This window comes from Poecilia formosa, unplaced genomic scaffold, assembly GCF_000485575.1.
Source record: "Poecilia formosa unplaced genomic scaffold, Poecilia_formosa-5.1.2 Scaffold235, whole genome shotgun sequence".
In the NCBI taxonomy this organism is placed as follows: Eukaryota; Metazoa; Chordata; class Actinopteri; order Cyprinodontiformes; family Poeciliidae; genus Poecilia; species Poecilia formosa.
This window is the reverse complement of record NW_006800174.1, coordinates 174,515-199,906: the sequence shown is the minus strand read 5'-3', so window position 1 is coordinate 199,906 and position 25,392 is coordinate 174,515. Positions and strand designations below refer to the sequence as shown.

The 25,392-nt window shown below is 37.1% G+C and overlaps 1 protein-coding gene across 4 annotated transcripts in view; it reads left to right on the top strand.

Annotated features, from left to right (window-relative positions):
- The window catches only part of carmil1 (capping protein regulator and myosin 1 linker 1), a 30,812-nt gene that overhangs the window by 2,593 nt on the left and 2,827 nt on the right, over positions 1-25,392 (top strand). For 2 of the 4 annotated variants that reach the window (XM_016680189.1, XM_007569027.2), the window contains 35 exons: positions 1,598-1,695; positions 6,827-6,877; positions 11,834-11,893; positions 12,302-12,423; positions 12,947-13,044; positions 13,188-13,258; positions 13,645-13,718; positions 13,817-13,892; positions 14,007-14,095; positions 14,286-14,380; positions 15,098-15,184; positions 15,260-15,363; positions 15,447-15,524; positions 15,681-15,757; positions 16,283-16,387; positions 17,326-17,597; positions 17,681-17,780; positions 17,881-17,935; positions 18,060-18,232; positions 18,453-18,521; positions 18,598-18,691; positions 18,769-18,867; positions 18,959-19,087; positions 19,203-19,325; positions 19,412-19,587; positions 19,897-19,984; positions 20,071-20,229; positions 20,309-20,375; positions 20,945-21,195; positions 22,099-22,214; positions 22,476-23,022; positions 23,147-23,189; positions 24,048-24,239; positions 24,364-24,501; positions 25,221-25,376. In XM_016680189.1, coding sequence (XP_016535675.1) covers positions 1,598-1,695; positions 6,827-6,877; positions 11,834-11,893; positions 12,302-12,423; positions 12,947-13,044; positions 13,188-13,258; positions 13,645-13,718; positions 13,817-13,892; positions 14,007-14,095; positions 14,286-14,380; positions 15,098-15,184; positions 15,260-15,363; positions 15,447-15,524; positions 15,681-15,757; positions 16,283-16,387; positions 17,326-17,597; positions 17,681-17,780; positions 17,881-17,935; positions 18,060-18,232; positions 18,453-18,521; positions 18,598-18,691; positions 18,769-18,867; positions 18,959-19,087; positions 19,203-19,325; positions 19,412-19,587; positions 19,897-19,984; positions 20,071-20,229; positions 20,309-20,375; positions 20,945-21,195; positions 22,099-22,214; positions 22,476-23,022; positions 23,147-23,189; positions 24,048-24,239; positions 24,364-24,501; positions 25,221-25,376 — 4,332 coding nt within the window. Of the gene's footprint in view, positions 1-1,597; positions 1,696-6,826; positions 6,878-11,833; positions 11,894-12,301; positions 12,424-12,942; positions 13,045-13,187; positions 13,259-13,644; positions 13,719-13,816; positions 13,893-14,006; positions 14,096-14,285; positions 14,381-15,097; positions 15,185-15,259; positions 15,364-15,446; positions 15,525-15,680; positions 15,758-16,282; positions 16,388-17,325; positions 17,598-17,680; positions 17,781-17,880; positions 17,936-18,059; positions 18,233-18,452; positions 18,522-18,597; positions 18,692-18,768; positions 18,868-18,958; positions 19,088-19,202; positions 19,326-19,411; positions 19,588-19,896; positions 19,985-20,070; positions 20,230-20,308; positions 20,376-20,944; positions 21,196-22,098; positions 22,215-22,475; positions 23,023-23,146; positions 23,190-24,047; positions 24,240-24,363; positions 24,502-25,220; positions 25,377-25,392 lie in introns of those variants that run through there. The other 2 variants (XM_007569028.2, XM_016680190.1) reach the window with 2 other exon arrangements.

The window sequence follows — 25,392 nt, the reverse complement described above, 5'->3', positions numbered from 1 at the left end:
CATTGTCAGGTACTGTAGTCAACAGACCTTTGACAAATGTTAAGGGTAAACAGTACAACGCATGGAGGAGTATGTTGATCTTGACATCAGCTTTGTTTGCCCTCTTTTGATTCCATAACACTAACCAACTGTTGAAGTGGACACTCTGATACCTGTTTGTATAGAGACATACATGGGAAATTGTGTTTTCTTTGCATAGGTTCAGCTTGAATCCAGTCAGTCAGTAACACTTCGACACCATGTTCTGTGTTTTTAACTCTGGGTTGGGTTGTCATATTGGTCTCAGAGTTATTCTGCTACCGGGTATTAAATCTTAAGAAAGTTGAAAATGGTTCTTATTATTCGACTCTCATGAGAAGTAGCTGGATACATTTGAGAGCAAATGCTGAACTTTTTCACAGGTTGTCATAAACTATTCATGGCTCCTCATATTAGAAGAGATGCCCATGTGTTTCTGATCAGCCTCTGCGCTCCTTCATGCTGTAATGTTTTCATCCTCCGCATGACCTCATCATGTGTCTGGCTTAGGAGAGGAGGAGTTCGGCATGATGTCATGAAGGCGGGCCCAAGTTCTCCTGCCTCATTATACTCACAACACACATTCCACTTGAACCGTACCACATTTTGTCTGCTGTTCATCCCTTTGAGAGATATTCTCTCTTTTCTGCATCATCTTTCTCATTCTCCCTCTGTTGCTCTCTAGCTGACAGTTTTAATGCTGCCTACAATTTTTACCCTCCCCCCCTCTCGTGGTTCCCATCTGTCCTCGGATCTTTTTTCCGTTGGGTCAGAAACAAAGTTTTCCACTCTTCCATACCTCAACTCAAGAATTGTTAAAATAGTTTTCTATGGACCCATTTCCTTGGAAACATGATGCTCTTTGGAATGAAAGCTGTGTTTTATGTTTCTAGTTTTATATGTAGATGGGTATACATCTAAACAACTAGACAAATCAAATTAGACAGGAAATTGGCCCTGCTGATCTCTAAGTAGGAAGATGTTTTTCTGCTCTCTTTATTTGCTGACTGTGTGTCTGCACTGCAAAACTCGCTGTCATTTTTGGCCCACAAAGACACCCTCTTGCTTGTGCACCTGCTTTGTGTTTCAGTACACTATTTTATTTATAAAAAAATCCCCCCCCAAAGGCTTATTATTGATCCTTTGTTTAAATAGGAAGCATCTGAATATGGCAGCATATGAGGGACAGAGCGGGTATCAGCAAAACAAACAGACGTAAAACAGAATAAGGAATAACATCATAAAAAGTTTGCACTCTGAGAATAGAGCTGAAAAGCTTAGAAAAACAAATGTCATAAAATCACGAAATTAAATCTTATGTTGGAATCCTGGTTAAAGAGTAAATCGGTTCCACTTTAAATATCTCCATTAGCTTGAGGCATGCTGCTATGGCTCAGCCAGAGTTAAATACAACAAGAATATCCAGCGACCAAAGCTTCAGGCTGTGACATCAACCCTCCTCCACCAACCTCCTCCTGCCTCCACCCATCCCCATTGTGTAATTAGTTGTAATGTGACCTTCCTGTGGCTGTCATTGTGTTAATTGGGCTTTCTTGTCCCTTTCTACCGTGTGCTGTAGAGAGTGTGCGGGAGGCGGTGGGCCGAAGGGTGAAACTTGCCCTGAGGCGTAAAGTCCAGCTGGAGGTCAAAGGTGACAAGGTGGAGAACAGAGTTCTGGTAAGTGGGAGCTGCTCAGATTTCTGTAGTAAATATTGTGTACAAGATGTCAGTACACTCAGACATACCATGTTGGAGCATCATGAGTTTTTCATGTACAATGTTCTACCTGGTAGTGTGTTATTCTAAACCGAAAGAGAGCAGTGCATTTTGTTAGTGTGGGCATGTTGCTGCATGACCAGGAACAGCTAAATATTTATCCTCCATTTTAAAACATACTTATTATGTTTTATAAAATAAAAAAATAATACATTTTATATTTGAAATAATTAACACAAGTCCGTGTAGGGAAATGCTAAAACCAGACCTTGCACTTCAGGGCATGTACTTCTTACTGAGTTCAGTTATTTATTGTAAGATTGGATGAAAACATGATGGCACTATATGAGTTTTCAGTGATAATGTTCAATATGGGTTAATATGGAAGAACAAAGACAAAATCATTTGATGGCTTAAACTGTGACTGGCCAATGTTGCTGAAGTTTGCATTCAATATCTCTATTTGATGTTAAAATAAAATCTGTTTCAGTCTTTGAAGCATTTAATCATCATGTTTTTTTTAAAATCTGAAGTATTTTGAATCATCAAATCTGAACTAGATAATAGACATGGAATAGATTTTTTTTTTCTATTATTTTCAATTGAGACTGAAAGCATTTGAAAATTTGATGCCGTTCTTTAATATGGCAAACATGTACAACAATTTTTGGATCTATAATCATTTTCACATCCCTTTCCTACGAAAAAAAAAAAAAAAAGACTACTTTATTAATCCCCCCCCCCCAAAAAAAAAATCACAACCCAATTTTTGTGTTATTTTTTGTGTTTCCTTATATTTATTTTATCCACGAGCACCTTAGATTTGACATTTTTTCCTATGTGACAAAACGTTTGGAGGTCACTCGTTTAAGATTGCTGTGGTCAGAGACTCCATGATGTGTCAATTTTGTTCTTTATATATTTAACCCGTAGCTTTTTATGTGCAAAGTTGTTTTCTTGTTAAACTGTTGAAAGAACTTCTCTGATTTTTCACAAACAGCAAACAGAGGCAGATCAGCACTTCATTAGTGACCGAACTGTTTGAGCTTACTAGTGGTATTATTACTAGCTTGGAGAAAAGACTCCAGTGGCTAATTGTTCAGGCCAAATATGGTTCCATTAGTTTGTGTTTAAAAGTTATTGTAACACTCCTAGTGAAACATGAAAAGAACTCTTCAACTCTGTTGTCACTTTGATTAAAGCACCATTAAGACTTCCTTTGCTTTGATTAAAGTAGTTGTGTCCAGACTCCCTGTGCCAGCTTCAGATCAAAGGTATAAAACATTTCGTCCAGAGGTTTTTAGTTATTGCAGCTGCTTTCTGAACTCCAGATCCAAGATCTGTGTTTTTTTTTTTTTTTTATATATATTTTATTCTTTCATAGATGAATCTAAAAACAGACAGATGAAAACTTGGAGTAAAGTGAGTGTTCAAGTGCAATTCTTATCTGACTTCTCAAGGTTGTTCAGTTGCAGATTCTAAGGATTGTTAGAACTCGGTGAGCACAGCAGAGAGTCCCACAGTGGTGGATTCTGGGTACTATTTTGGCAGGATATTTGGTTTCATGTAGCTGCAGGCATGTTGATCAGTCTCTTTAGAAATTTGTGGATATTTCACAAAACTTAAATAAAGCACGCATCTGGTAAATTACACCATTTTTTCTTTTCTTTTTATCCAAAGAAGTACAATTAAAATTCATTTTTGAAGTTGCAATAGTTTAAGCACGTTATTTCATTGTCCACATACCAAAGCTTTGCAGCTCCTGTCAGGACTTGACTAGAGCAGCCCACTCAGAGCCACAGGGTGTTGGGACACACACTCGTGCTACATTCCACAGCTGCAGCTTCTAGCATTAAAAACCCAGGAAGTAGTGCATTCAATTAAACTTAATCACTTATAATGTTGCATTATATATTAGTACATAAATTGTTTAGTTTTAGAAATCAGTGGCAAGGAAACATGGGGGCAAGCGCATAAAAGTAATGTATCACTTCTATTGGATAATGTAAAACCAGTGATGGTGAGTTTTTTTTCCCCTAATTGCTGATGCAAGCTCAGTCATGATCAGATTTCGCTACTAAAGGCATCATGGCTCAGCAGTAACAGAATATGTTCTGCTTCTCGAAAGGCTCCAACACTGTTAAAGTACAATATTTCTCCAATGTTAAAAAAGAGATTATGCTAAACAAAACTGTTTTCCAGGTGTACAACTGAGCTGAGGAGAAAACAATAAACCAGTGTAACTAATACTTCTATTAAGAGTGGAGAAAATATAAAGCCTAAAGAGATGCTTTAACCTTGTCCTTTAAATGTGCACAACCTTAAACCAACACCTTTTTTTCTTAATTCACCCCTGCCATCTATTATAGTGACTGTTGAAACTGAAATGAAGTTCAGCTGCCTGAGCAGGCCTTTTAATAGCCTCTTGTGCTTCAACTGAGAAGAACATTGTATACAATTACTTTGAACATATTGTTCATCTTTGTGTATTTTGGGATCTGGGTTCAAAAAAAATGAATTCCATGTATTATTTTCTTGCCATTTGCTTCTTTGTATCTTTTAGAAGCAGATTACAAAAGGATGGCATTTAAAGTATCAGTCAGGGGAAAGCGTTCAATAAATGTGCTGTAATATAAGGAATAGGGCATCACACTTACTTTGAGTATTTTGGATAGTATAATGTCAAGAGCTGCCTCACAATGACAAAGAAGATGAATTAAACTTATTAAAGTGTCACTTTCCTAGTTGAGTCATTCCTAAACCAAGGAGAAAGTAAAAAGCTTATTTGAAGAGAAATGAACAAACTCTTACTCAGTGGTCAAGTCATCTTTTAAAATAAGTTACACTTGAATTTCACTTGAAAACCAAGTTCCCACAGTCTACAGGGAGGGTAAAAAGCAACAAAATGAAAGTTATTTGAGGTCCAGTGCCAACTTTCCACATTCAGTCATAAATTCCTATTTCCTCCGTGGGTGTTGGTCAACTGTGTTTTATCAATCCAGTCAGAGCATCCTTCCAGGACATTTTACAGTACTTCATGCATCTTTGGGAATTTTCTGATTGCATTTGAAATTAGTTTTGTTAATGTTCTAACATACAAGCCTCAAAAGCAGAATAAACTTTTCTCTAAAACTGATGAATGGACAAAACAGAAGCTGTTGAGGGAGGCAGCCAAGTGGCAACACTGCATAATTTTCTGCTAAGTATTGGTTGTGTTCTGTTTGCAACAATGTCTGGGCTAAGGAGAAGACATGTAAGACAGGAGCTTTTTCTTTTAAAGAAAACCTCCAAAGAACCACTTTGACTTTCAGGAGTTTTCTGAAGAGCTTAGGAAGAAGAGAAGGTTCATCTATCCAGTACAGGAATTACTTTGTAGGACTAAAATTGAAGTTTTGGAAGTGCCTAACAAGAGTTAAGAACAAAATCTGCCCAAAAATCTGTGGAGTCACTTAAAGAGGGCTGTGGACGAGTGATGTTCTCCCCTTCTCATGAATTTAGCAGAGTGTTCAAATATTGCAAAGTCAAGATGTAGTGCAGTGACAGCCAGCAATAAAGCCTAAATGTTGAAGTTAACTCGTAGAAGTGTTTCTAAAAAAATCTTTGTTAAAGGTGAATTAAAAAATGTATGTTAGTCTTTTATACATCACACACGTATACAATTTTAACAAAGATTTGTATCTTTTGAGATTACCTGCTGTAATTTACTAGGAAAGTGTTGGTGCAAGGATCACATACAGCTTTTTGATTTGCAATTATGAACAATTTGCTGTGTTATATTTAAACAAAATGATGTGTATTTTTATTTGAGAACATTTCAAAGCTGAAATGATTTGTTTGCCAGTGTTAACCTTAACTTTACCTTGACAGAGTTGCTCCTCTGAAGGTAGAGAGAAGGATTGTAATGAACATCAGTGGAAACATTTGTTGATGTTCTTTGGAAAAAACTCTGAGACTTTCAGGAAGTCTGAAGTTTGGGCGATTTAAAAGATAACAGTTAATCTAGTTTAAAACCAAACAAAAAAAGGTTTTTAAATGTCTTTAAAACGACACTTTTAGTTTTAGTCTTTAGTTGTTTTTTTTGTTAGCCTTTCTTTAACAAAACAAACTCGAGGCTTTGATTTCTGTGAGTTGTAGCCCTCACTCTGCCTGTCCTACTATTTGGTCTGACAGCTTGAATCCATTGGACTTCAAACGCACAACAGTACTATTCTCTTATCTGCAAAACACCTGAATGCAGATATTTTCAGACTTCTCAAGGCAAACCACTATCACAGGCCATTATCTGAAACTCTGCCTGTCTGAGGAATCACTATCTTATTTGCTGGAAGCTGGACTTAAGCAGATGTGACCTGGAGAGACCTCACTCAGCTACACAATGGGTTACTGTAAATGCCACAGCTGGCTTAGCCTCCTGTCAGCCATGGCTGACTTAGCATGGATCCCCCCCCCCCTATCATTTTCTTTCAACATCATTACAGAGAAAATGTCACAACGGCTATTAACTTGCACAATTCAAAAATAATTCAAGGAAAATGTCAGACATTTTGGGTAAAAATAAGTTGCTAATTTTGTCAGCATGAAACTTCGTAGTGTTTGCTGAGTGGGAAGCCACAATATGCACTCACTCTGTGGTTTCAGATAATGTATATCATTATCACACTCCGTTAAAAACCCTCTTAAGAGGCCAACACACTTTGCAGCTCTCTGCGAAGGGAAAAATGCTAACGTGTTGGTATGTAACCTTAGGAGGAAATTATCTGACTATGTGTGGGCTGAAAGTGAGCAGATTTATTTTCTGTCCTTTTATTTTGGTTGACATTTTCTTCACTTTTCCTCTGACCTTAGGCCTTTACAAATGTGTAAGAACTCATGAATGTGCATCGGGTAAAACAATACAAATTTCAACTTTCAGCTTTTTTAAGCCGTAGTTTAAAGCATAGGACATTATAATAATGTCTGACAGTCTTTTTATTTTCTTTATTTGTTGTAGATATTCCTTAAATGATGATGGAATGTAGTTTTATTTTGCCATGGCCTAATTGGTAAACCAAACTCCTCTCCTTTTATTGAACATCTCTGTGTCTTTCTGCAGGCGTTGGCGTCACATCGAGCCTATCTGCTGACAGCACGGGTCCCTTCCAAGGTTAGCTGAACTCTCTCTACATGTATGAGAACTTATTTTAATAAATCCACATAGTTTTGTTTAGAATAGGTTTAAGTTAATGGTTTTATTTTTTCTTTCTCTGCAGTATTTATAAATTTACTCATTGTGTCATACTGACATGCTGAGCTGTTGTAGGTACCTAGATATGGTACCTGCAAAACATCAACAGGTGGGCGACAAAGCAGCTGGTTAAACTGCAGAATGGTTTTATTTGTATAAAGTTTAAATTATTTATTTTAAATAATTTGTTCTACAAAATAAACAGTTGAAACCTGACGGCTATATAATGCTATGTTATTATATTATATTTTGTTTGTGTAGCTGTTTTTGTAATACATGTTGGTGTATCATGTGGACCCCGGGAAGCCAAAGACATGGTTAATGGGGGGATCTAAATAAACAAACAAAAAAAAAAAAGCATGCCACACTATATTAAGCACATGAGAATTAAATGGAGTCACACCTATGGATGTAACATCGCAAATATATTGTGTCCTTATTTGACTTCATAAAAAAATCTAAAGAAATCACAAAAGGAAAATAAGGAAGGAAATTTTGGATTACACAATACCATCTTTGGTACAATTTAAGGATGTGTGAAGGCATTTTCATCTGTTCAAACCATTAAATTCAAATATAAATGGCATGAATGTCCATCAATGTCAGACTACCTCAAAAGAAATATGTCTGCACACTGTAATATACCTATGACATGGAGAAAACACAACCACTTAAACATCTGAACTTGCTAAAAGGATGATGGTTCCTTATTCTTAAAATAACAATATTACATTACAAGTTCCACTGCGTGCACCAAACTGTATAGCACTATATTAAATCATAATTTTTTTTCCACTTCCTCTTTTCTGATCTCTGTTTATCTGAACATTTCTAAAATGGTCTGGTCTCTTTTTCTCTTTCAGTCTCCTTTTCTCTCATGTTCAGTCTCTTTGTCCCTGTTGCCAGATGAGAACAGGTCCCTCCATATGGAGATATTTGATAGTCTTACCCACCATGCAGCTGTGAGAACACAGCCTGTGGGAAAGGAAAACAGTGACAGGAAGAAAAGTTCAAACCCGAAGGGCAGAGCTTATATAGAGAGAAAAACACTGTGGGATGACTTTAAGAGTTAAGCAAAGTAATAATATTTACAGGATCTAACAGAATATTTTCTCTCATAAAATTAAAATAACTGTCTAAACAGTATATTTTTACTTAAAAAAAGACAAACCGCCCCCCAAAAAAAGACATGACCTACATTCATATTTTGAAAATGTAGAAGGCAAAACTACAAATACATTTGTTTAGAAATCTCAAAAGCAAATCTATTATATTCTGAAGCCTGGTGTGGTGAACGTCCCTATTTGGATTTGATAAATAGTTCTAAAAATTTACAAGCCATTAATTACATTGATTTATTACAAGGGCAGTCAAAGTCATAAAATTACTTATGCTGTTTCCTTGTTCTCAGCCCACTATTCTACTTGCAACCTTATTTTTTTTTTTTTTTTTTTTTTTTTTTTAGCAGGGAATGTTATTACTAATGTTCATGTGAATCAAGCTCAACAATTTTATAAATAGTTGGGAAAGTCTGATGCAGAAACAAACTCAAATTTAAACTCAGGAAGGATGTCAGCTGGTTGGGATTGGATTTGAATTTCATGGAACAAAAGATCATGAGATTTTAATCATTATGAAGGATCATAAGTTACGTTTTTATTTTTATTCTAAGCAGTGTGGGTTGAGTTCAACCCATGCCTCTGTGACTTTAATACTTATACTTCAAGAGTACAACAGCAGAGCACAAATGATACTTTTTAGCATGTTTGTAATAGAAAGATTAAGAATTCGAGAACCAGTGACCTGATGACATTCATTGCAGACCAACAGATGTACAATTCCCCCTAAAAGTATTGGCACTTCCTGTAAACATGTGTAAATAGATTTTTTTTACAGAATTTGAACCAGATGAAGCTAAAACTATCACATTTGCAGAGATTTGGGTAGAATAAATTTACAATGGTTTTTAAGCTTAAATGCAAAATGTATAGACTTTGTATTTGTTTGGCTTACTGCTCTGAGTATGATGTTGTTTCAGCAAAATTGCCTTCTTTGAGTATATATTCTCCATTTAATCATTTATCAGTTGACATTTATTTCTATAACTGATTCATCCAATTAATCGTTTCAGCCCTGTTATCCATTAGCAGAAAGCATTTAAACACTAGTGTAACATTAAAATACACTTGTGCTTGTGTCTTTAATCCCAACTCTGACCCGTTATGGAATGAACGTGGGACTTCTAGGCGTGCCCTGCGTGGTGTCTGGCACCGAGACTCTGGGATCAGATCTTTTGCTCCTGTGGTTTGCCGGGTGGAGTCTGTGTGAATCAGGCTTGTCTTGGCAGATCATGTGGATTCTCAGACAGATTAAGATGAGAAGAGATTGAAAAATGGGACAAAATTGGCATTTCTTCAGATGTTCTTGACCATATTAACCTACTTCACTACCTCATGGTAATGTGACCTTTGTCCTCAGCAATGATTTACCAGTGATCAATATTGCATGGATATAAATGGGAGAATACAACGCCCCTGACCTCTCTTTGAGCTTTTGATATTTCGTTACACTTTAGTCAAAAACTTTGGTAACACTTTATTTGAAGGGGGTTAAATAAGACTGACATGACACTTTCATAAACATGACATGTCATGAACATGAATAAGCCTTCATGAATATTTATGACTGTTGTCATAAAGCGTCATTCGGTAAATTATGACACTTTTAATACAAAGTTGACATTATTCAAAATGTCTTTGTTATGACAACTTGACATTAACCAATAACTCATTACTGTTTAAACTTTACCTTTAATAACATTAAGATACCTAATTTTTAAAGTGCAATCAGTAATACTTTTATAACAAATTTATATCAGCAATGATATAAATTTGAATTTTGAATTCTGATTGTTGATTTGAGTTCAGATTGTTTTTTATTCTCTCTTACCTTGATTTAGTTTTGAGAAGTTGCTATTTTGACTTCCCCCTGGGTTTTCTACCTGCTACCTGCTTCTTCAAACTGAGATCAGGCTGACTCCTTTTTGCTGCTGTTAAGACCTTGATTGCTCATGAGTACTTTACCCCAATAGTAATAAAAAACAACACTCCCCTCCCTCTAAAAATGCTGTATGATAAACCAGTTAAGGGACACAGCTGAAAAACATCAGTGTGTGGTAAATAACCTATAAACAGAATGTGCAAGTCGGAGATGTCTAGATCTGCCAGCTGACCCCTGATCTGTTGTTCCAGAGTGGGTCAGTGGTTTGTCTAACTTTGTGTGTGTGAGAGTGAAACAGAGAGAGGTTTGTTCCTGAGTGTGTACTGTCCCAGCAGAGGGAGAGAGAAAAAAAGAGACAATGGAGGAATTTAACAGCTGGCAAACAGAGCAGAGGAGTGGGCACTGCCTCTTTGCCTCTTCCTGTTTCATTCTCGCTCAGTTTTTTTAATCTATTTCTCTGGTATTCCCTTTCTGCTTCACGCTAGAGTAGACATTTTGTCTCTGCTATTTGTCAGATTTTATAATAAATTCAGTTGTTTCTCTTCCTTTTCCACTCTGGTTTCTCCCACCTTTTTATTGCATTACACTTGCTCTCTTTGGCAGGCAGCACATTTCTCCCCTGAATTCATAGGAAAATGAAACTGAGGGTCTGGCTTTTCCCCCAGACATTTGCTCTGCACATTGTTTGCAGCTTTTGTTTTGATTGGAAGATTTTTTTTTTCCAACCATAGTCATGTTTTTGATAATTAATTTGCTCATTTTAATGTAAGATTCTGTTTCAATTTGACCTGGAAAATACAAATCATGCAGTCAGACACACAGGTGCTTCTGTTCTGCACAGAAAAAGCCAGGTATGAATTTTATGATTTTAAGTTACAGTTCAAAAGGAGTAGTACGTGGAATTTTTCCACGCTTTTTCCCAAAACGAGCTGGAGCTTGGTGAGACATAAGGGTATTTACCAAAGCTTCTAGTCTTCATACCAGATTCTTCCTGGTAATCTAAACACACTTGAACATTTAAGCTGAATGTAACTGAGCGGTCCATTCCAGTCAGGGTTAAAATGTGTTTACAGCGGCCTCCATTCCCCTGGCCTCAGGCTTTTGCACCAGATGTTGCTCCACTCCAGCCACACGTGTGAGCGAGGTCCATCAGTGAAGTCGTCTGGCTGACAGCCGGCACACCAACTCCTATCAGGGATGTTGGCAGAGCAAGAGATGTTCTGTAAAATCTGTTATCATGGAGCTGCCTTGCAGGCATTGCTGCATTGAAGCAGGTACCGGCCTGCCCTGACTTGTTACCACAAAGTTGGAAACACAGTATTGTCTTATAGATCATAATATAGCTCAGATCAAAGAAAGATTTTCAGAATGCAAACATTTATTTAGGATGTTTGCCATATTAGATGTGGAAACCAGATCCAACTTTAGGCTTCCTACCTATTGTTTTGGGTCTGAAATATAACTTCAGGCTCAGTTACTCAGAATAATGCATCTCATGTCAACTTTCTTTGTAGAATCTCACTTGTGCGTTGATCTGTTAAACCAAGACTTCATAAAGTAAATAGGTGACTCAGAAACAAAGGAATAAAAAATGGATATTTATGTTTTTGTGTTATTGTGGACCACACTCTGCTTTGACATTTACCACAGCATTTACAGCTCTACAACTTGTATTTGTTTTGATGGAGATCCAGTCTGAAGTTGATTTGAATTTTTGGTATTTGTCCACATTTTGAGATGCTGTTTCTTTTTTAAGATGTGAGACAAAAACACCCATTTTCTTTCTTTTTTTTTTCTATCAAAACTTGGAAAGAGTGCAATTAATTTAATGTGAATAATGAAATGATAAATTTAGTATTCTCTTGTTTATCTCAGGTTGAGCAGTCATTCAACTACTTGGATATTCAGGGAATCAGCAGCAACAAGCCCACTCAGGTACAAGTACAACAAACTATTTTACCATCAGAGTGGTTTATGATTTAAATTATATTTATGACATTGACAAAAGCCCGAAAGTGATGCATTGTGTTGTATTTCATGTGATCACACACCAGACATGATATGAGGTAGAACATTTTACTTTAGCCATGTACACAGGTTGCAAGCTTAGTACACACAGAAACCCGCACATTTCAGCAAAGGAAATACTAAAAGTGCACAAAACATTTTTCCATTAGGCTGCTTCTGTCAAGTCTAAACCCATGACCGTAACCCTGCATCTTATTGACGTATCTGTATGTCACAAAATCTTTAGTGTGAAGCAGCTAATTCTCTTCTTTGTAACACAACAGTGAGATGAAGTAAGGCTGTGCCATGCTTCTTTGTGTGTGTCGCCCCCTGCAGTTGGTTTTGGAGCATGAGCGTGGGCCTTGGAGCTTCCGCCTGGGCTCAGTGGAGGAGGTGGATGAGGTGATTGCTCAGATCGGCAACTGTCTTCACCGGATCTGTCCTGCCAGCTCACCTGTGTAGGTACCACCACGGAGCAAACCTCAGACTTTGACAGGATCAAATGTTCAGACAGAAATAAGGAATAAAATCATACATTTGGTTCAAATTTAAGGAGCTTAGTTTGTATCGGTGTCAACAATCTAATAACTACCTACCAATATTTTATCAAAAGTGCTTTGTAAAAAAAAAAAAAAAGATTTAATTTGGAATTGTGTTTCATGTAACCAAAATATGTGATGCTCCAACTAACACCTCAGTTGATTTTTAAACACAGAGATGCTATTTCAGTTTATTTTACAGTAAATTAATAGTTATATTTAGAAAGTTATCCAGCAGAAACTTTAGAAAACAACCTTAACTCTACAGAATTTTGAGAATAAAATAACCGTACATGAGAAATTTATTGTAAAAATGTATGTAATGTTATCTATTAAAACACTTTATCTGTTTAAGAGAATGTATTTGGCTCTTCATGTTTTGATTTCTCACATGTTTTTGGTACATTTTTCCAATTTCCTCCTGTATCTCTCTGTAAGGAAGGAAGTTGATGAGGAAGTTGAATTTGAAACCTCCAGAGAGGTTAACAGCCCTGCAGGCCGTCTGGAACGATCAGTGTTCAGCGGACTTAGGACCCTGTGGTAAATAAATTTAATTAAAAAAGAAATTTAATAAAAAAAGACAAGAATAAGAAAAATAAAATAAGTAAATAAATAATCTAGGCAGATTTCAATGAATGTTTTTTCATTTGATCACTGACACATTGCTGTGATGTCTCCTCCAGGTGGCTTTTCTCATCAGTACTGGTGTGTGTGTGACAGCTTGGGTCTGCCATACAGAGAGGAGGTCCAGTGGGTCAGTATGGAGAAACTATCTTCCTTTATTTGTTTTTATTTTATTTTTTTTAACATTTTAACTTTTTAATTTCCTTTCTTGGCCACGTTGTTTTAATAATGTTTGGCTTGATATTTCTCTGTATTTGTTTTCTTTTCTTCTGCATTTTATGGGCTTTTATTTTTTGTTCTTTTTTCATGTTTATATCTATTAAATATACATATTTTCCCCTCTTTTTCAAACTGAAGCAATTACTCCTGCAGACTCTTTGCACATCTTCTGAAGCTGCTTCTGGTTGATGCTATTTTCTTTTTATTATTACTGTTTTTGATTTTATGACAATATTCACTCTTTCTGTTGTATTTTGTTCTTTTTTTTATCTCACATGTTGTTTCTACATTTTGCAGGATGTTGACACAATCTATTTAAGTCAGGACACTAGAGAACTGAACCTGCAGGACTTTGTTCATCTGGAGAACAGGTTTTAAACTCTGATCTGATCTCAGTTGCCACCACATTCACACATACCCTCCACCTGGTGTAGATATTTATTTGAACTTTCTTATATTTGTCCTGCAGGGATCTTGTGGCGATCATTGCAGTTCTAGAATACAACCAGTGGTTCACCAAGCTATCAACCAAAGACTACAAACTGGTAACATCTTGAAGTTCTGTTTTACATTTCAGTTGTAACTTAAATATTCCTATTTTATTGTTTAAATAATATATACTTTTTTCCCTCATTGTGTTTGGTGTTTCTGTCTTCCAGCCTACAGATGTGTGTGACCAGATCCTCAGAGTAGTTGCCCGATCCAGTCGACTAGAAGAATTGGTTCTGGACAATGCTGGACTGAAAAGGTCAGATTACCATTGTCCAAAAATAAGCTATTTTTAACACAAACATTTTGATTAAGACAGTGATTTATAATTTATCAGGTCTCATTAGCCTAGCTTGTTGAGTTGCTGCATCCATTCAGGTTTTCTGCTCACAGGTGTTAAAGTCAGTCTGTGATTCTGACATTCTGTTTCTGCTTTGTCTCTTCCTCAGTGATTTTGCTCAGAAACTTTCAGGTGCTCTGTCACATAACCCATCCTGCACGCTGCACACACTCAATCTGAGCAACAACTCCCTAGAGGACAAAGGTTACACACACCCACACATCTCAAACAATGTTCTTTACTGTTTGTACAGGGTAGGGCATGAGAGTAGGGGTTATCTATTTATCATTGAAACACAGACACTTCCTATTTGAATAATTAGAGTTCAAGCAGATGGAAAGTTATTGTGAAATTGAGCAGAAATACAAGAATTGTGAAAGAATGATACATTGAGAATCTAATCATTCTTAGATTTTTCTCTCTAAATACATGCAACAATAACTAGTGGATGAGAAGAAAATGGTCAACTCTGGTGTATTTTGAACATCATGAGCTGAGCATGTTATCCTGTTGGCATGACTTTAATCTTCAAGGTGCTGTTTTCAGATCATTCAAATTACCCTTGATGTAACCACATGTACGTCTCTTTATATGATTGAGTTTAACTGGTGTGAGTTTCACTTATTTGATTAGATATTTCTGTATAATTTGATACGATTTTGACCCACTTTGTCTTGTAAAGTGTCTCAAGGGGATATAAAAAAACTGAACTGAGCTGACACAGAAGATTCCACTTTGTCATTATTTACTAAACGAAGATGAAGGCAAAATAAAAGTACAAGATTAAGTACTCTCACAAAACTCTAGATGCAGAAAAAAAATAACAAAATAAGAAAAAGCTGTGAATTTCAAAGGTACTTTCTAAAATTCATGATTCACTTTCTAAATGCAAACAATCCGGTGTCTGAATCTTTCTCTCAGGTGTCTATGCTCTGAGTTCTCAGCTAGCCAAACTGCCCATGGGCCTACAGAACTTGAATCTCTCAAAGACCTCCATGTCTCCCAAAGGCGAGTAGAAAACAAAAAATAGTTCTTTACTGTTAGCAAGCTTTTTTTTTTTTTAAGAACAAGTTTGTATTGCAGGTGTAAACAGCCTCTGTCAGGCACTGTGCGCCAACCCCATCATCGCCTCCACCCTCACACACCTCGACCTGTCGGGGAACTCCCTGAGAGGAGATGACCTTCAGGTATGCAACACCATGTCCTCTCTTGTTAAGCTTTACTGTTCTCTGCTTTATGCTTAATGTGGTTCTCTGTGTTGTCTTTGCAGAATTTGCACAATTTCCTGAGTCACCCAAACTGTCTTGAAACTCTGGATCTGTCAAACAGTGATTGTTCCCTGGAGCTGGTAAAAGCCGCTCAGATAGCTACTTACAAATCAAGACGTCCTTTTATTGAGCTTGTTTTGGTGTTTCGTGGTCATATCATACATGCACTGATTTACATCTATGATTTTGTTTTATTTTACTTTATATACACTGCATCATTTTGCATATTTTTTCAGGTGTGTGCATCTCTGTGCAGAGGATCTTTGAAGCATCTTGCCATCCTCAACATGTCAAGAACAGTCTTCTCTCACAGGTCAGACTCGGAATATTCATTATGAAACTATTATGTAAGACTTTTACAGAAAGTTTAGGGCAGTGAAATTCAGTATGGAATTCTGATCTCCAGTAATCAAACTAGGTTTGGCTTCAATGTCCGATTAGTTATCTATTCCGTATTCTTCATAAGACATAAGCATATAATCAATGAACAAAAAAGGAATAATGATAGTTGCTTAGGGTGGCTATGTTTTTTTTTTTTTTATATTATTGGATTTGGCTGTTACCAGTGTTTGTGTAGATCAGCTTGTAGTTGGCAGCAGGTCTCAGTTGCCATTATCTGTTAAACAGTACGATTAGGAACCACTGGTTTTAACTACAAAGAGAGGAAAAGGCATCAAATATATGCTCAGATTCTAGATTCTTGGTTGCCCATGAAATAAAGTATTTATTAACCGAGAAAATGCATTCCAATTATTAAACAGAGAACATACTCAGAATTTGCTGTGTATCTGAAAACCTTTGGCAGAAAAAAAATAATATTTTTTTAACACTCTTACAGGAAGTGCAAAGAAATCCCTTCGTCCTTCAAGCAGTTTTTCAGCAGTGCTCAGGCTCTGACGTCTGTTAGTCTATCAGGAACCAAACTGCCGCTGGAGGCTCTGAAGTAAGAATGGCTTAAACTGGTTTAGACATTTTCAAGCTAAGCTGATGTTGGACCAATTTGCAGGAAGTATATGATGTCAGTGGCTCTTACTTAAAAGAATGCCTGGAGTGCTTCGAAAGCTGTGCATAAGCACAAGTGGGCAACATTTCTTATCCAGACATCAGCGTTTTGTATGAACTAAGTTAACGCAATCAGTCGGACACAGAATGAATTTATGTGTTGAGAGTGCCGTCATTTTATAACAACTAAGGGTTTGGTAAGATGTACATCTTTACTTGGAAAGAAATGTAATGTTTATCTGTGACTAACACAGCAGTCTTTTTGGGAATAAACATTTAGATATCAGCTCCTGGTAAAAAAAAAATGCATCTTTTAAGTTTCTTTTTTCCCTCATTTTCTTGTCTTCTTCCTCAATCTGTTTCTACCAACCAAGTGACGAAAATAGATTAAAGTCGGTTTCAGTCTAAATAGTTCAGTTGTAGAAAACCACGATAATTTAGGCCTTGCTTTCATTTGCTCCAATATTAATTATTAGTTTAAATTGGACATTTTTTATCTGATTGCATCAAAAATCCCAGATAGAGTTGGCAACAAAAGCCGTTCAGTAACTTTTGATTTTGTGGGATTGAAATTCACTTCCTCCTTTCTCTGCACACAAAGGAGGAAGTCATTTAACAACATGCAATTTGAGTAAGCCATGTGCTTAAAAACCATAATCAAACTATTTATTTTTCCTACTAGAAGGGTTTAATTTCAAAATTTTACTCTGACAAATGCAGATTTATGAGGTGCTCCAAAACACTCTTTAAAAATAAAAAAAATTAAAAACCTTTTCTTGCAGTAATAATTAAAAACATGGATGTGGAAAAAGGGGCTGTCATAATCTTTGCAAATTAAGTCTATATTACACTGGCATTACTAACTAATTTTGTTGGTAGGTCGTTGTTGTTGGGCCTTGGTTGTAATCCAAACCTTAGTGATGTTTCTCTGGATCTCAGCAGCTGTGATGTAAGTCCACCACAGACCTCAGCACTTTTTAGCAGCCTATTTTTAAATGCTATAAGTGAATTCAAAAATAGTCACAAATCTGAAGAAGTTTTACAAAAAAAAGAGTGCATTTCCCTGCAGCTTCGTTCGGGAGGCTCACAGATTTTAGAGGGTTGCATCGCTGAGATCCCAAACATTTCCAGTCTGGATATTTCAGACAACAGTAAGAACATTTTAGCTTCCACACACACATTTTGGATTTGTGCTTCTGCAGATTTAAGCCCATGCTTCTGTTGTCCGGTTTAGGTTTGGACATGGATCTCACCACCCTTCTTGTGTGGCTGGCCAAAAACCGCTCCATCAGGCACCTTTCGTTGGGCAAAAACTTTAACAATATCAAATCCAAGTAAGTGGCCACAAAAAAACAATTACTTTATAGCAGCCCAGGATTAGCTTTTCACAGTTTTGACTTTAGATAATTGTTTTTTTTTATGCTGTTACCACAGAAATGTTGCTCAAGTATTGGATAACCTGGTTCATATGATTCAAGAAGAAGAATCAGTGAGTGAGACATTGTAGCTTTTCATTTTCCCCTCATGGTGACAATTTTATATTGGTTGAACTTATTTTCGTTGTGTTATCTTATTTTTTCCTAATTTCTTTTTTTTCTTTTTTTTTTTGACAGCCTTTGACTTCACTGTCCCTCGCTGATTCCAAGCTGAAAGCCGACCTCTCCATTGTCCTTAATGCTCTGGGCAGCAACACTTCTCTGATCAAACTGGACATCAGTGGAAACTCCATGGGAGACATGGGGGCCAAAATACTAGCCAAAGCCCTCCAAATCAACACAAAGCTGAGGTGAGTAGGGATCCTAATCATATTTTCTAAACTCATTTTCTTGGAAAATCATGTTTCAATGTGAATCTTTAAAAATCAGGAGCTCTATGTGTCTGTTAAAATTTAGTGAAAGGGGTTTTAGAGAAGAATAAATGGCTTTTTTTATTCATTTCAACATCCACTGACCACAGAAAAATGTTTTACACTCAATTCTGTCTGTTTTATTTGTGTGGCTCTCCAGGACCTTAGTGTGGGACAGAAATAATGTCAGCCCCCAGGGTTTACAGGATGTAGCTGCTGCCTTGGAAAAGTAAGAATAACATTATTACATTTCCAAGTTTTAGGATTCTTCTTGCTATTAATCCTATGTCCTCTTTAAAAATTAGAAACTACACAATTCGATTCATGCCTGTTCCCATCATGGATGCTGCTCAGGCACTGAAAGCCAACCCAGATAAGACGGAGGACGCTTTACTAAAGGTTCCTGCTCATTTATCTGTTATGTTTTGTAAAGTTTTAAAATCTAAAGGTTGTTCCTTTTTCTTTGATTCCTGCAGATGGAGCAGTACCTGCTGAGAAACCACGAGACTCGTAAATACCTCCAGGAGCAGGCATACAGGCTGCAGCAGGGAATAGTCACCACCACCACACAGCAGGTTGGCGCAGCAGTACACATACACTATCTGAACAGCCCTTTGATCCGTTTTAAGAAATTCCTCTTAACCGTCAAACGTGTTTACATTTCAGATGATGGACATGATGTGTGTGAGAGTCCAGGATCACCTTAACTCTCTGAAGTTCTCAGAGGCCAACTCTATTCAAGATGACATGAAGCTGGCAGAGAACCTCATGAAGGATGCAAAGAACTCCAAAACTGTAAGAAAACACAGATCATCACCAACAGAGTAGCTTTATGCAGTGCACTGATAAATCCAAATAAAGAAGCAGAATAAGTGTAGATTTCTCTTTTTTTGCTTGCATTTTGTTCCAGCTGCTCCCCAACTTGTACCACTTAAAGAGTGGTGGGTCCAGAGTTGCATTTGTTGCAGCCATTCAGGACAAGCTGGAGTCGATGGCTGGAGAGGTGGCAAGTGTGATGGACGAGCAGCTACAGGTATCATAGCTTCAACTCCACCAGCATTGACGATGCAATCTGTAAAAGTTTAAGAGTCAGGATTCAAATGATATTGACTATTTCAGACCATGCTGGTGTCTATGGTTGATGCTGCTGAAGGCCTTTGTCCTCATGTGATGAAGAGGAGCGGCCTTCGTCAGGAGCTGCTTAAAGCTGCTGCAGGGAGGATGACCATCCCCTGCAGCTTCGTCACAAACACCCTTCTGGAGCAGTCCGGTGTGGACATAATCAACAAAATCAGGTCTGCTCTGCACCATCCATGCCTGCTGATCAGATTAACTTTACTCTGCCTTTATTAGGAGATCACAGTGCAGATCGTAGCATCGAAAATTTATGTTATTTGTAATGTTTTGCCACCTAATGCAACTTTGATAAATAGTGTGGCATTTTATGAAACAACCTCCACTAGAGTTTTAATCAAAAATCACAATAATTTATTATTTTTTTCTTTGCTAACATTTGTATTCTTTGTTGGATCAGTGTTCTGATGGAGTCTTTTAGCTGCTTTCACTTTTATTGACTCTGGCCTCATTATTTCTGTGTGAAACAGTGAAGTGAAACTCGGCGTAGCGTCCATTCTGTCTGATCGCATTGTTGATGAGATCCTGGAGTCTCTATCAAGATCCCAACATACACTGGTTAGTGCCATCTCCTCTGTCAAATATTCAGATTCCTCATCCTCCGACTCATTCACCATCTTTCCTTTTGTTCCATCTGTCTCCAGGCCGACCACCTGATCAGAAAGGACCATCCATTGTTGCATCAGGAACCCGAGTCAGAGACAGAAGTCCTGGATGAAAGCGTTCTACATCCAGAGAACCATGAGCATCAGAAACAGGATCGAGACAAGAAACATGGGCTGAATGATGTGGAGTCATGCATGGTGGGAATATAAATTTACTTTGAGAAGTTGAAGAAAAAATAGTCAAAACAGAAAATGAAAATGTCCTTTCTCTCAATAGATGACACCTAAATCCAAAAGGAAGAGTATTCTAGTCAGAATGTTGAGGCCTGTTTCTGTGGCATTTGGTAAGAGATCTGTATCCTGCTGGATGCTTTATGAGCTATCTTAAAAATGTTAAAAGTCGTGGAAAATTTTTCTGGAGTATCTTTAAAAAAATTCACAGATATCATGAGACAAATAGAAAATTAGAAAAACAGCTTAAGAGATTATAATGATTAATGATTGTGAAGAAACAAACAGTAGAAATTGTAAGACATCAGTTGCAAACAGCCTGTCTCCTTATAGTTTTATCGATCCCTATTGAACATGTGTAACTGATTTGTTCATGTCAACAGAGTGTAACACAGTTTTCCATTTTGATCAGTTTTTACTTATGATTTATTTATTTATTAATTTTCCGGAAAACCTTTTTGACCTCTAAAAAATCACTAACAAACCTAGTTTCTTTCATCCTTTTATAAACCAGAACTTGGCTCATTCCTTTCAAGGAGCATTCCCAGAGAAATCTCAAACTGTACATGAAGCTAAAATTTCTGTATACTATTTGCTAAATTAATATGATGGGTTTAATTCTAGTGACTCACCATTGCATTACTTTACAATGGTGAGTCACTATGCCTTGTCTCTCCAACAGAGATGGAGTTTGACCTGGACAAAGCTCTGGAGGAGGTTCCGATCCACGTCGAGGATCCTCCTCTTCCTTCTCCCCCCCCACAAGTATCAGACAGGATGTCATATTCTGAAGATCTGCCTCCCCCTCCCACTCCGTCAGATGGGAAGTCTGTGTGTATAGGAGAGCTGCCACAGCTGGAGCACAAAACTCTGGAAAGTTGCACCAAATCCCGACCGAAACCGAAAAAGAGAACAAAACCCAGCAGAACCACAGTAAGAAGATCAATAAGATATGGTTACAGTTTTTCAATATTTCTTTTTCAGTATTAAGAAAATTATAACACAGTTGTAACAAGAATATTCCATACACTTTGACTTTGTCTCTTCTTTTCATAATTCTTGTTTTAGGTCAGTTAGAATAATTAAGCTAACTGAGAATTGTTCAACTTTCGTTTAATTTCAGAACGGTACACACCTTTTCTGAATATTTCATAGTTCTTCCGGTTAAACTGCATTATTTATGTAACACATCTTGGATATACTTAAATCCTCAGATTTTTAAGCCGTTACAGTCTCTATGTGAAGGCCAAAAACCTTCCTGGGTGGTAGAAGGAGTGGAGGTTTCTACACTGAATAAATAAAGTTGAACATATCACTTAGATATGTGGAAATTGTGCCTGAGGATGAACCAGGCTTCTGGAGGTTCATAATTATCTTCCTTATCTATTAACTGATTTAATTTATTTTTCTTCATTATGTCACGGAAGTAATATGTTTGACATGTAATTTAAAATTCCTCCACAGATATGCCTCCGTTGAAGTCAAATCTTGTGAATTAACATTTTACATTTTTGTATTTATTTTCACATTATTCTGGCATTTACCAAATAGGAATAACTTTGATAATCCTACCTAAAATAGAATATGTTTAGCTTGATGTAATATAATAATAACAGTAATATGAGATCATATTTCTTTTATCACATTGTATGCAAGCAGCTGGTTTTAGCTGTATATCATGGTTTATTACGAAATGGCTCATAAAACTAAAACAACACTGTATAAAATACTTTTACAGTTGATGAAATCATCTTTATCACTATAACTTCTATAGTTTTTACGAAATGTGTTTTATTACGCTTTCATTAGATTTTTTGTCTGCTGTCTCTGTGTTAGCGACAAGCCACTGGAAGCTCAGCGCCACATGATGCAGAGCAGAATAACATGATGGACAAACTGGATGAGGGTCTAGATGACTTCTTCTCCAAGAGAGTTGTCAAACTCAGCTTTAGGTCAGTACTGCTCATAAATTGATTTATTGTTCTTGCATAAAAAATGGTGACATCATCTCTTTACAATGTTCCTCTATGTTCTTGAACAAAGAAATTGAGGAAAACGATTATTTTCAAGCTCTGGATTTGGTTGTTTTTCCCTAAAAAAAGTAATGAATGATCAAATGCTACCTCATAACCTCAAAAAAAAAACAACATAACATTAGGTGAAGTTTTAAAATCATTTTAGATTTGTGTGTCTTTATTTTGAATATTCTCCAGACTTCCCTCCATAAGAAGTCCATCAACACCAACACCAGAAGCATCAGATAAAAAGCGTGAATCCAGGAAGAGTGGCTTCTTCAACCTCATTAAATCCCGAACGTCCCGCTCTGAGAAGAGCCACGGAGCTCCGGCCATCACACCACCGCAGCCTGCACATGCCAACACCACCAACACCTCCACCACAAGCCCAGTCACTGAGGAGCCCCCTCCTACCTCTCCCATACCACCTGTGAAAAGTCCAATCTCTGTAGTGGAGCCTCATCAGGAGATCCACGGGGCACAGCCTGCGAACCACACAGATTCTGAGATGGAGGCGCCTCCGACTTCCACTGAACCTGCAGGGGAGGAAAAAGATACCAGGAAGGTGGAAGATATGGAAAACCTGGAGAAGAAGGAAAGTCCTCCAAAGAAGGAGAATGTAGAGAAGAAGGAGAACCCACATATTCATCGCCATATTGGTGTTCCTATGATGGGAAAGGATCTGCTGGCTGAGATGAAGGCCAGACAAGAAAAAACAAGACAAGACAAAATGGCTGAAAAGAAGGTTGGTCAAATCAATAGGTTGTACAACATTTACTTTAGTTCTAGCAGTCATTAGCACCAATAAACATACATAGTAATGTGGATATGCGATAGAGAAATGTTGAATTTTTATTTTATTTTTTCAGTCCGATTCATCATCAGTCCTGGACAAAGTGGACTCAGACAAACGTAAGTGTGTTTATACCAGTGCTAACTGCAGATCCTGAAAAGAAATAATAAATAATTCTTGCTTTTAAATTGAGTGATAAGATATGATACAATGGCATTGCCTTTAATTGAAAATTTCACAATAAGTTCCAAAATACTAAAATATTGTACTTAAAAAACCTTCTCTTTAAAACTAAAATGGTATAAAAAGAAAAGATTCAGAACATTTCTAAAATCTTGAAGTGCACAGTGCTTGTAAATGTTTTAGTGTCTTCAAAAAACTACAATAGACAAAAGAAGAAAGAAAACACTGCTGTCAAGAAAACATTTTTTAACAAATGCTACATCATAAACATTCAATATTTTACATTTCTTAATAGAACAAGTCTAGTCAAGGTGACAACAAAAAACAGAAATCAGTCTAAAAATTTTTCTTTAATGTAGTTTTTGTTTGTGAAACAATTTCTGTTTTTTTTTCCACTTTCTAAAACTTTATATATGTATCCATATCAATCAATCAAATTTTATTTGAATGGCACATTTCATCAGCAAGGCATTTCAAAGTGCTTTTACATCATTAAACACAAAAACACAGATTCATGCAACATTGAATAAACAATCAAAAACATTAAATTTCCCGCCGAGTCGAAGTTCTGCCCTTCAAATCAGTAGAAAAAAAGAAACTGCACCACTCCATATATGTATTTACAAGTTTGTTTTTAGATTTTACAGTTAGTTGTAGAGTCCAGTTTTAATATTCTGTTCTGATATATATATATATATATATATATATATATATATATAAAATATATGTTTATGCTTCACAAAACTATCACATGATGTCTAAGCCTCTACCTCTCTTTTTTTTCTTTTCTCCAGCGAAGTCAGACGTACATCCTGCGGTTTCCACAGACCCTGAAGACTCCAAACCTGAGCCGATTCCTAGGGCCAAACCACCAAATACCACCCCCAAACCAGCCCCAGCCCAGACTGCTAAAGCACCGCTGGTTGCTCGCACATTTGGACAACTCAGTCCAACCAGTCCCAGGTCATGCAGCATCTCTGTCATTGGTAAGATAAGACAAGTCTAATAACTAAAACCTACAGCCATCTTTTAGATCTCTGCTGGAAATATGCATCTCAAAGCACAAGCTTAGGTTTTTCAGATTTTTTTCTCTTATTTTTTGTCTCCCAGATGATTCAGTAGACTCTGCCCCTGGCAGTGTATCTCCCAAAGCACCACTTCCTGCTCCCCGTCTGAAGAGGGCGCCATCGGAGCAAGACAGAGAGAGCACAAGCAGCAGCTCTGCAGGACTTTTGTCTCCACTGGAGGGTTACTATCTCTGTCTACCATCCAATAATAACCCAGTTGTCTCAGTAGAAGCTGATGCCACAGTCTAATATCTGCAAAAATGTTCAGACTAGCTGTATTTAAATCCTAAAAATGCTACTGTAAAGATAAATATTCAGCACCACTGAAACCATAAAACACTGAGAGGAAAAGAGCAGCTAAAAACACAACAGTTAATTTAACAGGTGACCAGATGTTTAATGAAGGCTTTGGAGGCCATGACGCCTCCACACGCAGAACAACAGAAGCAAAAGTCCGTCACAGAAAAAAACCCAGAGCAGATGCTCTCAGCTCCAGCCTGTAACTTGGCACGTCCAGATGTCTGCGTGCATCTGTGATTTTGTAGTTTGATGCTTCACTTCTGTAATTAACACTTACAGGAACCCCTCCTCCTCTGTAATCAGAAGTTGTTGCTCTTAATTGGTGTGTAAAAAGATGTGATTTTAAAATCAAAGAGACAGGAAAGAAAAGAGAATTTAACCATTTTTTATGGAGTCTTGGGGTCATTTATTCAAGGGTGTTACATATGAAATGTGAAACATTTTACATAATGAAAAAGCATTTGCTATACACATTTTCTTTATCTGTTTATGTGGTTGTGTAATTTTTAAGACTAATTGATTAGACAGAGCTTAAACATAAAGAACATTTATTAGTGAAAATAATTCTGAACCCAGGTTTTTCTTCTGTTCCTCCTGTAGCTGAGTTTCCTGCAGATGGCGATGCTTTCGAGCAGCACAGCATCACAGGTGCAGACTCCGGCATCAGCGGCCGACAGTGGTCATCTCTGAAGAGCTCGTCCAGTCCGCTTGGCAACGAGGAAGAACGCGAACGCGCAAAGTCCCTCCCTGGCTACGGTTTGAGCATTTACCC